At 37.5% G+C, this 16,458-nt stretch overlaps 1 protein-coding gene across 7 annotated transcripts in view; it reads left to right on the forward strand.

The window, feature by feature from the left end:
• CADPS (calcium dependent secretion activator) overlaps positions 1 to 16,458 on the forward strand; it is a 492,613-nt gene that overhangs the window by 355,274 nt on the left and 120,881 nt on the right. For all 7 annotated transcript variants that reach the window (XM_081935645.1, XM_081935646.1, XM_081935641.1 and 4 more), the window contains 2 exons: positions 7,465 to 7,621; positions 9,935 to 10,076. In XM_081935645.1, coding sequence (XP_081791771.1) covers positions 7,465 to 7,621; positions 9,935 to 10,076 — 299 coding nt within the window. The remainder of the gene's footprint in view (positions 1 to 7,464; positions 7,622 to 9,934; positions 10,077 to 16,458) is intronic.

Here is a 16,458-nt window from a genome sequence, read left to right on the forward strand (position 1 = left end):
TCCCCATAAAGCTCATCTGCGGAAGGAAGCATGAAGTGCTCCAAAATCTCCTGGTAGACGGCTGCGTTGACCCTGGTCTTAATGAAGCACAGTGGTCCAAAGTCCTGTTGCTCAGTGGTCCAAAGTCCTCTTTTCTGATGAGAGCAACTTTTGTCAAAAGCACCAAAACCTGGTTTAATGACTGTGGGATTACTGTGCTTGAGATGGTTATCTTACTATCATAAAACACAATTATTAAGGTTTCTCATCACCTTAAATCACAGTTTCAGGTGCCAGCTTCTTCACACTGTTTTATCTGCAGTGATTGCAGGAACAACCTACCTAACCCTTAGGATAGTCTATTCTGGACTCTTCTTTGCCAGGACTGGTATCATACTCCTCCAATTCATTTTCATATCAGCTGTAGAGCCTAGAAACATGCCAGGCAAACCCGCCATGGCCATTCTTAGAGGTAAACAGTGAGAAAACAACTTAAACAGGCTGGGATAAAGTTTGTGGTTGCCATCTTTCATATGACAGACACTGAATCACTTCCAAGTTGCACTTTACATCTAAAGGTGTATCATGCCCTTTCCAAACATGATGCTCTTCAGATGTACTGTTCCTATGTCTCCCAAAATTTATTGGTAATGTTGGTCATCAATTCTGAAAATTCTAGACCTCATACATCTGGATGACACAAGTGGATGGCACAAGTGGATGAAGGATTGTCTGTATGATTACATAAAGTGACAGACCCTTTTTCTTCGTGGTAATTGTAGCTTAGGAACAATCCTGTTTCAGCTTACGCAAATTCATATATAATATTCTGACCACTTTTTGATTAGAATAAATTTGCTATTACCGTATTTTTCGGTGTATAAGACGCACCTTTTTACCTCAAAAAAGAGGGTGAAAATCTGGGTGTGTCTTATACACTGAATACAGCATTTTTGGCCTCCTGAAGCCCTGCCCCTTCACCAAAAAGGCTATGCATAGCCTTCAGGAGGTTTCCAGAGTACTCCAGGGAACTGGGGAGGGGGCAGAAATGAGTGAAAAATGGGCCATTTCTTGCTCAATTTTGCCCCCCCTCAACCCCCAGGAGCACACTATAAGCCTCCTAAAGGCTATGCCTGCCCCTTTTTTTTTGACAAAAAACAGGACTGTTTTCGCAAAAAAAGGGGCCATTTTTGGGGGGTCTGCAGAGTGCAAAAACTTTTTTTTTTAATTTGCCTCTTCAAAATCTTTGTGTGTCTTATACTCTGGTACATTTTATACTCTGAAAAATACGGTATATGGCACCCATGTAACCCACAGTGTACGCTGCATATACTGCATGTATAGGATGACTTAATTCTACATAAATTAATTCCAGTGAAATTGCAGTGATTTGATATAACTTTTATAAATCATCCTTTTAAAACTCCAATAAAAGAAACCTTTGTTTATACCTTTTAACCCTGTAATATTAACTCCCTCTTTTCTGCTTTCCTTGTCACTGACCTTTTTTTTAATCTTGCATTGAAAAAAACCTTCAAAAAATAATTTCACGTTTCAAATAAAACCTAAAATAGCTCTCTAATAAAAAAAACAATGTAAAATTAATTTATTTCTAGCACGTAGTACGCCACCAGTCCCAACTAATGCCTGATTGCCTATTTAAATTTCCTCCCTGTTTTTCTACTGTTTATTCAATCTTGGATGATCCTGGCAGGGGAAAGAGGTATGTCACTCAACTGAATGAACTGAGTCACCTCCTGTCATATTTTGTGCATGCCCTCTCAGTGCCATGTTTCGTAATGGGATCTTCCCTGGGTAATCCTTGCTTTGTAACTTTGGATTCAAGGAATGTAACAGCAACTTCAGTTTCAATTGCTTGTGGAACTGTAGTCCTACATCGCAGGCCAACGTCGGGAAGGTTCTTCAGCCCTGCATGTAGCAATGGGTATACTTTTTACAAGCACTGCAGTTACATCCCAACACCTGTCTTACCTGCCTGGGCTCTTTCCTCAGCCTGTTGTTTTCCCCTTGTTGCTCAGCACACACACCTGATTTATAATTCACCCTGCTGCTAATATCTATTGAATGAGAAAGAAGTAGCTAGGAGTATAGCACTTTGCCCTCTAGTTTTTTTTTTTCATTGTGTGTATTGTTTTAGTATATACAATATGTATATATGGAGAGAGATTATATAGAATCGAGGAGAGAAAGGGGTCAAGCTATTTTCTAAAGCACCCAAAGGCCAGACAAGGAATAATGGATGGAAACTGATCAAGGAGAGATTTAACCTAGAAATAAGGAGGAACTTTCTGACAGTAAGAACAATCAACCAATGGAACAGAAGTTGCCTTCGGAAGTTCTGGGAGCTTCATCACTGGAGGCTTTCAAAAAATGACTGGACTGCCAACTGTCAGAAATGGCAGGGTGTCTTCTGCTTGGGCAGGGGTTGGACTAGGTGACCTACAAGGTCCCTTCCAATTCTGTTAATCTGATCTAATCTGTTCTCAGATGGCTGAAGGTGTAACTCAGAAAGGGCATTTTTCTTGGAATGGAAATGGGGTGTTCAAGGGAAGTTTAGATTAAGGGAAACCATGTTGTTTCCAACCGCACCCTCACTTTGGTACAGATCGCCTTGTGTTAAGGTAAGAAAGGTTTTAGTCTATCATTAGTCTGCTGGAAAGAAAGCAGAAGGCAATTGGTGATGGCTTCAAAGCATGCATTCCATGGCTAATGGCCACGAGACCTAAAATGCGGATTCCAAACTGCTGCAAGAAAGAATTTTAACAAAGGAAATTCTTGCCATCTCCAATACATTTACACTACTTCATTTGCAGTAACATTATCTGAAGAGCTTAGGAGAGACCCCCCCCAGGGTCAGGAATCTTCTGATAGGAAGCAATATCACTTGAGAAATAAACCCCAGTTCATTTTATGTTTCAAGATGGATGGGTAAAATAACCAAACATTGGTGGGGGGAGGGGTTTCACTCATTTGGTACCCTTCAAGACAACTCAGTGTGTTTATTTATCAGTCATTCTCAGACCTTAAAAGACCTTCCCCAAAATAATTTGCCATTTGAAAGGCTGAAATTATTATTATTGAGAATATACAGGCAGCAGGCACGTTATCTAAAATTAGAGCATTTGGAACATCATTCAAAGAGAAGTAAATGGGTGTAGAAAGTTAGCATCCACCCCTCTCCTAGAAGAATGAAATGTTTTGGGAAATATTAAAAAGGCAGAATATTATATTTCCCTGGATGAAACATGTTTTCGGAGGGAGAGGGCAGCCCCCACCTTTCTTAATAGCCCTCAGTAGATGTCAGCACTTAAAAGATAAAGAGATAAGTAGCTCTATTCATAAGCAAATACCATCACGCAAGATCCAACAAAGGTAGGATTAGCCCTCAGCCCACACTAGGAATTGCCCAAAGTTCCTTCATTGCATCATCTCAGTTGCATCACCTGCAGCAGTTCAAACTTCAACCAAACATAGCTCAGACAAACTCCTAGGATTTGTATGTGGCAACAGCCAATAGAATACATGTTCTTGAACAGGAACAGGAAGTTCAATGCAAAGCCCAAGAGAAGGTATAAATATCAACTCCATGTGGTCAGCTGCATCAGAATCACACATGCTTGGTGGTTCTGCTTCAGCAATAAATGGACCCTCTTTCCAATCAGCCTTCAGCCTCCATTTTGTCTCCAGTGTCTTTCTCCCGGCTTGGAACTGGACCTGGATATTTCTTCCAACATGGGGAAGGGACCACACAAAAACATTACCAGAAAAAAAAGTTATCTTAAGCTAGTTTAAAGTCAGTTTGTTCAAAATAACAAGCAATACGAAGGAAAAATTAAGACGCTTCTCAGTATACATGTCTGTGGCAAACAAAGATGCATGAAATTAATTGCAAAAAAAAGTCTGAGTCATAAAAAAAAACTGTGTAAAAATCTGCTGTTTAAAAAAATCCCAAACGAGTCTGTAGGACATGCTACAATATAAGCAGTTTCCAATAATATAGTAGATATCCCTTTAGCTCTATACCATTTGTCTTCTCTTCTTCTTTTCTCTTTTTTTTTTCCAAAATGGGAAGGGGGATCTATTTTGCAAATTACATGCAGGGACCCTTAAAGCTTTTATTTACTGCAGTCTTTTGAACTTTATCATTCTCTCTCCATATGTATATATATGTATGAATATGTATATATGTATTTATCTCTTGAAAACTTGCATATATACATGAATTTTCATGGGTATGGTCAAATAGCACATAGATTTTGTGATGTAGGATTTGCATTTCCTGTCTATGTTTATTATAAAGAAGGTAAGTAAAGGGAAAGTACATTTTATTATTGGGGAATTGTATTCTTGAATAGCAATATTATTTTTCTCATTTTCAGAAAGAGATTTCAGGAGATAGCTTGGACCTGAAAAGGCAGATTTATTATTATATGCAAATTCAGTGCCCACTACAAAATTTAAAAAAAAAAAACATTTTTACAGAAATCCCATGTTTCTTTCTTTGAATTTCAAAAGCACTGGCTCTTTTTCCTACTTATGAAAACAGGATGTAATGGTTGAATTCTAGATTAAATTATCTCAAAAAACATTTTGAGTTATAAGCATGAAGTTATTACACTGTGAGGTGGTGTGATCTAGAATCCACAACTAATGTTAAAAGGATATAAAAAGTTAATCTTTAGATGCCACTAGATTTGTTTCTCTTGTTTTGCTATAACAGTTCACATTACAGAGGATTGCAATAAAAGTGGTTCATGTTGCCTCAAAATACCAATATAATTACATTGCTCTTGCACTAGACTGGATTTATGCAATGCATAAAGGCAGGATTATTAATAATCTTTGTTTGAAACATTAGTTGGAGAAAATGCAGAATTGTTTAGATTGAATCTCTAGAAGTCTCGTGAAAGTCTAATACTAGCTATTATAGAAACAAGGTTCCTAGACAAAATAAAACTGTCCAATAACAATTTCCCCCTCGTTTCTTATGGAATTTATATAGCTTTCAATAGTATGGGGGGGGGGAGGAATCATTCATTGGAATGTACAGCTGACATTTTAAAAAGCAGGAAAATAATTCTATTGACATTGGTGACATTGGCATAGTTCCTAAAAGTTAATTTTAATATCATAAAAATGTATATCACACTAGTGAATAGTAATTTTTATCACATTAGTATCAACCTTTAGGAGCTATATCAATGTTACCAATGTCGGTAGAATTACTTTCCTACTTTTAGGAAATTTTAACACTAGCTACACCAGAATTCTGGAGAGAATCTATGCAACTTGATGGCATTTAATTGATTATACTAGAATTGTTCATATTTTTTATCAATATCTACAGCATTTGCTAGTGAAAACAGAAGGACCAAAAGCAGTATTTAAATGAAGATGAACAGTATAGGATGTATCAGTTCATTGCTTCAAATATTTCATTGCCTCTGTTTCTCAAAATATGGTGTTGGTAATGAAGATCATCCATATTATAATTACTTCTTGAATAAAGTTCTTAAGTTACGTAAATATTAATGGTTTAATAGAAGAAAGTTACTGGACAAGGAATTGTTCTGTAAAAGAGAGTTGATATATTTATAATGTCAGTTCCATCTTTTAACTGACATTTCAGAATTAATATCCATGGCTAGATTTCACTTAAGAATAGTTTAGAAACAATGCCTATTCATTCCCTTCTGTTGAATCTTCCTCTATTTTTCTCACTGTCCTGTTTCTTGATATTAACTATAAATAACTAATAATTCAATTATAGTTTAAAAGCTCTTATTATGTTCCAAACATCTTATGCATTTTAAACAAACAAACCCCAAAATGTTCACAAGCATCAAATTCCAATGTCATGCTGGCAGAATGGAATTCTGGAAAGCTACGTTCTTCAAGGATTTCTTCACCTGGCAAGTTCCAGAAAGGTCCCAAAAGAGAAGAATGGTCTCTAGAATGGAGAATTGAGACCTCCTAATATTAGATAGTGCCATCTGGTACGTATGGGAGTTCTACTGAATAAGGGATTATTCAGTAGAATAATCTCACTTCCCCTTCTTCAAATAAGTCCTCTAGTCCTCTGTCTACCCTCTTCAAGGGAATGCTGTCTTATTTACTAGGGGAAATAAAAGACAAAAACGTATCTTCTTTGAAATATATTCTGCCAACACAACATTAGCAAGATTCAGAGAAAGATATATACCACAGTCTCCCTGAGATCAGAAGAATTTATGTTCGCTATGACTGATTTTCATTTCAGAGGATGGATATGTAAAGTTTATTCACGTGTGCTACTGTTGTAAACTAATACTTTTTAAATATATATATACATGGATCATCATTTCCAGCTAAGTTTACAGTGCCTGGAAAAATTAAGGCGTCCTCATCTGCCTCTGAAAAGAGGCTACAAATGGCTAATGCACATATGTTTTCAGGAGAGCATTTTATATAATTCAGAGGCAATCACTAGAAAGATTACCTGTAAGAATATGGATTATGGAGCAGGATTTCAGGATTAGCCCTTGAGTCACTTGCCAAAATACTCTTAACGCTTTAGAAAATGACAATTACTACCTAAGCATTGAATTCTTGAGTATTTTTTTTATTGCTTAGTCATTATTGCACAAGGTCCTACTGATAACACCACTCATGTTGCATGTTCCTAAGCCAGAAGTGATTTTAAACACGCGTGCATGTGTTCCTAGCACATTCACATCTGAGACATGTATGATGTGAATGTCATTTCAGAGAAGCTGTACAATGACTTCCTGAGGACCCGTGCGCATGACCCATGAGTTACTTCACTGATATTTCTTGGTTTTCAACGTTCTTTATTTCTTAGTAGTTTTATCGTAGCTTGACTGCAGATAGCTCTCCTGATGTCATATGGGGTTTTTTTTCATCGTGATCGCTAATTTATGTTAAAAACTCACCCACTAGCTGAGTTTGAATGTAAATGTGGGGTGCTTCATGGCCATTAAATCTCCAATTTTCATACTTGATAACTTAAAGTAATAATGTCTGAGGGTTCCCTGGGAAAGAGGAGCAGAAAACCTACAAAGACAGTGAAGAAACTCCCAAATGTGATATATTTTACACAAGGAACTCTTAAGAAATAGCATGATCCACAAGTGATTTATTGTAAACTGAATAGGTTCACATCCATTGTTTTAGTGAAGATGGGGAAGATTATACCTCTGAGTCTTTACTCTTTGAGAAGTTACTCCTTGAGAAGTTTATTCCTTGAAAAGTTTACTCTTTGAGAAGCAGACGCTCTGTTGCACCCTAGTTGCCTTATGATTACAACGTGCTAGCAATTGCGCTATGGTTTGCTTTACAATAAAGCTAGATTTATCTAAGGTATTCACTTGGTTTACTATTTAAGGCCTACCGAACCTGAGGTCTAGTTTAATAACACTTCTGTTTATTTTTTTTTAATTCTGTTTTGTTTTGCAACTTTTCAAGGCCTTTGCTTGGTGGTCAGACTTAATGGTTGAACACGCGGAGACCTTCCTCTCGTTGTTTGCAGTAGACATGGATGCTGCACTGGAAGTCCAGCCCCCAGACACCTGGGACAGCTTTCCACTCTTTCAGCTTCTAAATGACTCCCTTCGAAGTGACTGTATGTATTGTACTTTGGCCGTTTAATTTATTCTCCAGGGAGATGAAAGCGTTGGGCTAATGTTAATTTTGACTGATTGCTGGTTCTTCCTCACTTAACCCTTTAGTTAAGTCACTTAAAATGACTTCACAAATTGCTATGGTTTTCTGAATGGACTAGCACTGATGATGTTACTTAGTTTGGGTAATGAAATGTGCAAGAAAACAGCCAAGCTTAGAGAGCTCCAAGGAACCTCCATTTTGCGAATGTTTATGAAAGAAAACTGTTATTGTATATTCAGAAGCACACACCTACACAGAAACACCCCACAACCAAGCCTCAGAGCATAACTCATACTCCTGCAAAAAGAAGATATTCAGTCCTTGTTATTCAATTTATAAAAAAGCAATACCAACCAGCTTTCTAATTTCTGCTTGAATCAGCTGGTAGGTCATGCTGATTGCATTGCAAATCTATTTGGGGAGACTGCAGAAATGGATGCAAGGTTGTGAAGAAAATCTACCTCCTTCCGTTACAACACAAAATCACATGAGCCAGGGGACCAAGGAAGAGACTGTGCCAGCAGCTTCTGGTACTTACTTGTGGCACACAAAACTTTTTTTCATCTGGGTGCAAATGGGGAGGTTTGCATTAGGAATAAGGTTTTTTTTAAAGCTAGTATTCACAAAAAAAAAGTTTCTGGCTTTAAAAGCTTAATCAAAAGGTAGTCAAGAGCCCTAATATCTTGGGACACACGGAGATTAGAGAGACATATTTTTCCCCACTGACACCTCTACGTGAAAATATTTATGTTTAAGTGAAGCAAGGCTTTCTTTCTTGTTTAAGAAGAGATTTCAAACACACGTAGAAAGTTGGGGGGAAAAATATTCTAAAAACCCTAGTGTCTGACGTATCCTAAACAATAAAAAATAAATAAAAGCTATGAAAAAGTCATAGATATCTTTTAAAAAGTAGTCTAAAAGAATAATATAAACAGCATTTTGTCACCTTTGGAAGTTTTATGAGAAGCAAAAAAAAAAAAAGTAAAACATTTCTGAAAAAGTGCAATCAAGATAACCCTTGCCCAAAACCAAATGACATGGATTTGTTCATAAAGGTCCCCTTTAGTGCTCTTGATGTGTTGGATTCACACAATCACTTTAGTTTTTTCTTTTTTACCACCAACTCCTTACAGAAATATATTACAGTGCACTTTTGAAGGCAATGTTTTCACTGCAGACATGAAGTATTGCTTGACAACTTTTTGCAAAGAGCAGATTTTATAGAAAAAAAGGCTCAAAAAATCTTTTTCATGTGTATATAGCAATAGCAATAGCACTTAGACTCATATACCGCTTCAAAGTCCTCTACAGCCCTCTCTAAGTGGTTTACAGAGTCAGCCTGTTGCCCCCAACAATTTGGGTCCTCATTTTACTGACCTTGGAAGGATGAAAGACTGAGTCAACCTTGAACCTGGTGAGATTTGAACTGCCAAATTGCAGGCAGCTGGCAGTCAGCAGAAGTAGCCCGCAATACTGCACTCTTAACATTGCACCACTATGTCTCATATCACTGAGTTGGATTATTAATTTTATTCATTATGGCTTCTTTCATTTTTCTCATGGTTTTGGAAGCAAAGGGTATTGAACACAGTGTGGCAAATAGATTTCTGAGAAAATTGAGGCATTCACCTCACACAAATGTCAGTCTGCCTAAAAATACTTGGTTGATTTCCTAAACTCATCTCTCGGGATTCTAGGGTGGGTTGGCAGTAATAATTTAAACTACTTTAAATTTTTGGTAATAGATCCATTTGCTAGAAATTAAGCCCTATTGAATATCCTGGGATTACTTCCAAATAAGCTTGCAGGTATCCAAGCATTCCTATTGAGAAAGATTCAGAATCTTTCTGAAAAATTGGGGATTTCCTGTTTAGTTTTCCGTATTGATGTAAAAGGTACATTAAAAAAAAATTTCCAAGAGATCTTAGAATTCTAAATGAAATCAGTTTTTACTTGTAATGGAGGAGCTTCTTGGACCTAAATGTTAACATTTATTGTTAACGGGAAAAGTTAAAATGTTAAAAATGTCTATTAATATTTTTGATGGAGTGGTCAAACATTTACTTAAGTGATTCTTAAGTATTTCTCAAAAACAATCAGTACCATGGTTCTATTATTTCCTTGTTTATATTAAAATATTTCTAGAATAAAGAAATTGACAGCAGATTCATTTATTGATTGGGCTTTTGATTTGGTTACCATAAAAATTACACTACGTAATTGTGGAATGCTGCTAACAGTGTCTTATTGTGCTTTTATTTGTTTGTTCTAGATAATTTGTGCAATGGAAAATACCACAAACATCTCCAAGATCTCTTTGCTCCACTTGTGGTTAGATATGTCGATCTCATGGAGTCCTCTATTGCCCAGTCAATTCACAGGGGCTTTGAGCGGGAATCATGGGAGCCAGTAAAGTAAGAAAATCTCCTTTGATACAATTGGAGTCTTTGGGTACAAGTGCAATCATGCACAGATGAGTTAGGAGAATATTAGGTATACTGTTCCTCTGCTAAACTAAGTCAAGTTTGTAATCTACTCTATGGCTGTAATGTTGGCTTTCATAAGGTTACCATCATACGCCATTTTCTGATCTTAGGAGTCTGTTCATCATCTTCTACCCAGATGATATAGAGGTACCTAGAACTCGATAGATGGCACATTTTCCACTTGCTAGCATGATAGAAATGAACAAGTCACTCAAATGTCTATGGAGATTCTCAATCATGGCTGTCTGAAAAGTGCTTTTCTAAAAGGCAACTGGTCTTTCTTGTCTTTTGTGCTCAAGAGCCAAGAAAGTCTAGTTGCCTTTTAGAAAAGCACCTTTGGTACAAAGTCATTCAAATATGACATTTTATCTCCAGAAGGATCATCTTGTTAGTTCAGAGGTAGTTCCAAAGGCATTTCTTTTTATTATTTTGCCTTTCAGCTCAGGTTTCAAAAATTGTATTACTCAGTCATGTAAGAGAGAGAGAGAGAGAGAGAGAGAGAGAGACTGGAAGCAGGTTCCATATTACTGACAAATATTTTTGCTTCTCTGGTCTTAGGCCCAACCTATATTACTGGAGAATAGCAAATTTCCTTTGTTTCTCTTTTTTTTTAACCTTTTCTTTTTGGTTCATCCCATTTTTTCAACATTTCAGTTATCAAACTGGTTAGGAGCACACACAAAAAAACCTGCACACAATTCTGCAGGATTTTGTCATCTACTACTTATTGGTAAATATTTTCTTGCGATAGTTTTCTGGCCTTTAAAGAGTGGGCATGAGCGCATATTTTTTCCCTAAACATACATACATTGTTATGCCCTCTTTTAAAATGGCAAAATGGCAGTTTTCCGTGTATAGTTTTGATTTATATTTGGGTTCAGAAAGTGTTAATAGAATAAATTGTTACTCTTCATAGGACTGCTAGATTTGTTTATCTCAACACTACCATCCCAAGATCCAATCCAAATCTGAAATTCAACCAGTTTTTGTCAAAAAGGGAATTAAAATCTTGTAGCTATTATTCAGTTGATTCTTGTGCCTGAATGGTAACTACCAGCTGATGTGGTTGCTAATTAACAATAATATCAATGAGATGTGACATTGTAATTCTGCAATTTCAGTGAAAGGAGTTCCACAGCTATCTTGTTTTTAGTATTCATGGAATTTAATAATGCCCTTCATTTCAGAAGGAATTTTTACAAATTCTACATAAGGAAAAAATAAACAAACATTTGAACAAAGAGATTTAGAAATATTTTCCCAAAGAGAATATTTTGGGCTATTATTTTCCAGATTATGAAATAAAATATTAGCAGCCACTTCCAGTGGCAAATTTATTTCAAAAGGATAGTATTAGACCTGGAAAAAGGTGGCATTCTTTTCTCTTCCTATCGTTCACCCTTTTGCTGGCACTTTTCCCCATTGGTTCTCTTCTGAGGGATCTAAATACATACAAACAAAGGTTACAAAGATCTGAAGCTAAAAGTAGGAGAGGAAAAGATAAAATGGCATTTATTTGATATATCTAGTACTTAAGGCACCGGGATAGAAACTAGGAGACTGTGAGTTCTAGTCCTGTCATAGGCATGAAAGCCAACTGGGTGACTTTGGCCCAGCTACTCTCTCTCTCAGCCAGGCTCATGCAACAAGATGGCCAGTCAATTCCTGTGGCAACTAATGGATTAACACTTGTTTGATCAGAAAAAAGCAGACCCTGCATTTGCGGGGGAAATGCTAGGGGGAAAAATTCTAAAATATGTTATCTTGTTTTATATTATATTGTGGCTAAATACAATACTAAATGTATATTTAATTGATTCTGTGTACACTTATTGATTTTAAATTAATTAAGAGTTTGTGAATGTGGTGTCATGCTAGTTTATATAATGTGTATATTCCAAAGTAGTCCTACTCTCTTCATGGGATTGAAAGTCATGGCTTGCCATCGCTTTTTTTTCTTCTTTACAAGAACTCGGGCCAATACTGATTTATGGCTTTTGAATAGCAATTTCTGCTTCTAAGCCATTCTAGGTGACTTTTTGTAAATCTCCTATGCTGAATGTATGTATAAACACCCATATTTTATCTGCATAGTAAGATTGGAAATTGAAGACTGAAGTTCACAAGTTCTTCCTGTATTTCAAGGAAGGACAATCAAGGCAGAACTGGCATTTAAGAACCCTATCCATCTCAGATAAGTTTCTGATATCTACCTACAGTGTACCTTTTTGTCATCATGCTACCCTATAACAATTTCACCAAAAACCCCTCAATTCTTACTCGTTTTTGGAAAGTTGACTATTCAATACTGGCTTGAACATGTAACTAGCATAAAAACTCACATCCATTTGCATGACATCACAATATTCTTGATGGCCTACCAGCAGTTATTCAACATCCAATAGTTATGCCATTAGATCCTCTTCAATTTGTATAATTTCATGAGAATTTTGAATAATGTAATACTCAAGTATAGAATGCAGTCATTTAAGCCTTAGGATGGCTGTGGTGTCAATAACAAGACTTTAAAGGAAACTGATCATGGGGATTATATACTATCTTCACCCCTCCTGGCGGATACTTTGCAAACCCAGGTTCTGTTGCGAACCTCCTATGGAAGTTTGGATGGGAAACAAGAAATTGGCTAGATAAAATTTTAGTCTGATTCAGCCATGCTTTCCTTCCTATGTTTTTATTAGGTCTGTGCAGCATATTGGATTCAAAGGGATGTTTCCAAAAGCATGTTCTCAGTCTGCTTTAAGGAATTGCCCATAGGAGAGGCACTACGCTAGAGCCAGTTTGGTCTAGTGCTTAAGAGGTTGGACTAGGAGCAGGGAAACCTGAATTCCAGTCCTGTCTTAGGCATGGAAGCCAACTAGTTGAGTTTGGGTCAATTGTTTTTATTTATTTAGTTAGTTTGTTTGTTTGTCAAACGTGTACAAGATAACAGGTATAAGTATAAGCATGGACATGAACACAGGGTACAAATAAATGGGAACAATAAAACAGGGACATAGGTACGCTGGTGCGTTTATGCACACCCCCTCTTAGGAAAGGGGTGAGGTGCTTGTACAGGGTGCTCTCTCCCTGTACGGGGAAGAAAAAGACAAGGGCAAACCACTTCTAAAATCTTGTCTAAAAAATTATATGGATTTCTCCTACAGTTACTCAAAGGCAAAATAATAAATAAATAAATACCTCAAATATGCACCATAGCATTTTTTCCCCTTCACATTCACAGCACTGCACAGCCTTAGTTATTATCCTTCAACACAGTAACACAGAGAGCAGTTTTGTCTCTGTTGCAGTTTTCACTGTTCTTCCCACTTATTATGCAGCCAGAAGCTCAGGATTCCACCGCAAGATACAGCAGAGCTCTCTATACTGTTGGAGGAGTTTCCCGGATACCAAAATCTGTTGATTTATTGTTTCAGTAAGCCACATATTTATTAACATGATCCCTGCACAGGGTAAAAACAAGGAAGACATGCCCTTTTTTATTTTGATTTCTGAGGTGGTGACTCTTTCAGCGTTTTCTTTCTTCAACCACCTGGAGATAGCAGGCAGAAAATGGGAGGAACCTGTCTGACTGATCTTTCTGCTATCTCACTTTGAATCATTAAGTCAAGCCAAGTGGATGAAGGTGCATTATCGTGGGTACACAGGTTGTTCTGTCACAACATACAAGCTTGAAAACAGACCTTCCACAATGCCTGCCTTGAAAAATCAAGGTTGAAATAGAAGGTCCTTTTCTTAACGACCAGATGGCTGTCTACAAGAACATACTTTTTTTTTAAAAAAAAGATGTCTTTTCTTATGCTGAGCAGCACCTAAGGAATAATGTGAGATGCGCGAGCAGCTAAACACTGCGAGCCTTGAAGATTTTCACAAATGCCGAACAAATATGTTCTCCTTTTTGTTTTGTTTTATTTTTTATTTTTCACTCGCTCGGCAAGAGCTGCAAGGCTCACCCAAATGAGTTAACTTGCTCTTCGAAAGGTTACACAGCTGGTAAGTGTGGGCAAAACTGTGCAGGGAAAACGAATCAAAGCAAGACAGCAGCCCTAACACAGTTCTCCAAAAACACTGAATATGCAAGTTAAATCTGTTTCCAGGCTGATTGAACATACACAGGCACATGAAAGGAGAGATCCTGCCAGCATCGCCTTTGCATTCCCTGCTCCATCGATTCTACGCCATCGAGATTGCGACGCGCTAAAGAACGCTGGTGGCAGAATGCAGCTCATCTTGAGCGGGAGTGTCAGATCCACAGAAAATGTCACAAGACTGTTAAACAGGGGACTCTCAAACAACGAGGAAGGCAAGAGAGTTCAATTGTGCTATTATCCAGTTTTGCATCCAGGTCCTGGATTCGGTCCCTGGCATCTCCGAGTAGAAACATTTCTGCCTCAAACCAAACCCACAGGATTTAGGGTTGAAATCAGCTTTGACAAGGCATAACTAGATTGGGCGAACAGCCTGCAAGACACTTGCAGGCCAGAAACTGCCGAAGTTGCACTTGTCGAGATTTCTTGGCAACCTATTCATTTTCAGTAGGCTGATGAGTGATTTTAAATAAAAAATCCACATATCTAGTGGTTTGTAGGCATAGTTCTTTCTTTTTAAACCATTTCAGCTATAAATTATATTTTTTTCTGTTTTCAAAATATGCAGGAATTAACCATTCCTAACATTTTAACCCCACCTAATTCCAAAGATGTTAACTCTTTGCGGGCAATACCTTCCGCATTCCTTGGCGAACATTTAAAACAATGAATAAAATGCCATACTTTCCCCCACGTCCTCAAAAAAGGGAAAAAATTAGATCCAGGAAACTACAGACCTATCAGCCTGACCTCAATACCAGGAAAGATTCTGGAAAAAATAATCAAGCAACGAATTTGCGAACACCTAGAAGCAAACAAAGTAATAGCCAAAAGCCAACATGGATTTGTCAAAAACAGATCATGCCAGACTAATCTTATTGCATTCTGATAATGTGACGAAATTAGTGGACCAGAGGAATGTCGTCGATATAGTTTACTTGGACTTCAGTAAGGCTTTTGATAAGGTAGACCATAACCTACTACTAGATAAAGTAGAAGAATGTGGGTTAGACAGCATTACCACCAGATGGATTCGTAACTGGCTGACCAACCGCACTCAACGTGTAGTCCTCAATGGAACTGCATCTACATGGAAGGAAGTATGCAGTGGAGTACCCCAAGGCTCTGTTTTAGGCCCAGTACTCTTCAACATCTTCATCAATGATTTGGATGAGGGAATAAATGGGGAACTCATCAAATTTGCAGATGACACCAAGCTGGCAGGAATAGCCAACACTCCAGAAGATAGGCTTAAGATACAGAAGGATCTTGACAAACTTGAACATTGGGCACTATCTAATAAAATGAAATTCAATGGTGAAAAGAGTAAGGTTCTACATTTAGGCAACAAAAATGGAATGCACAGCTACAGTATAGGTGGTACCTTGCTCAGTAGTAGTAACTGTGAAAGGGATCTTGGAGTCCTAGTGGACAACCATTTAAATATGAGCCAGCAGTGTGCAGCAGCTGCCAAAAAAGCCAACAGAGTCCTAGGCTGCATCAACAGAGGGATAGAATCAAGATCACGTGAAGTGTTAATACCACTTTATAATGCCTTGGTAAGGCCACACTTGGAACACTGCATTCAGTTCTGGTCGCCACGATGTAAAAAAAGATGTGGAGATTCTAGAAAGAGTGCAGAGAAGAGCAACAAAGATGATTAGGGGACTGGAGACTAAAACATATGAAGAACGGTTGCAGGAACTGGGTATGTTTAGCTTAAGAGAAAGAAGGACTAGGGGAGACATGATAGCAGTGTTCCAATATCTCAGGGGTTGCCACAAAGAAGAGGGAGTCAAACTATTCTCCAAGGCACCTGAGGGTAGAACAAGAAGCAATGGGTGGAAACTAATCAAGGAGAGAAGCAACTTAGAACTGAGGAGAAATTTCCTGACAGTTAGAACAATTAATCAGTGGAACAGCTTGCCTCCAGAAGTTGTGAATGCTCCAACACTGGAAGTCTTTAAGAAGATGTTGGATAGCTATTTGTCTGAAACGGTATAGGGTTTCCTGCCTAGGCAGTGGGTTGGACTAGAAGACCTCCAAGGTCCCTTCCAACTCTACTATTGTATTGTATTGTATTGTATTGTATTGTATTGTATTGTATTGTATTGTATTGTATTGTATTGTATTGTATTGTATTGTAAAATAAATGTGTTCCATCCCTGAGCTAAAGAGAGCAACACTCTGAGTGTTTCTGGGTT

The sequence above is a fragment of the Natrix helvetica genome, assembly GCF_964273705.1.
Source record: "Natrix helvetica genome assembly, chromosome: 1".
Taxonomy (NCBI): Eukaryota; Metazoa; Chordata; class Lepidosauria; order Squamata; family Natricidae; genus Natrix; species Natrix helvetica.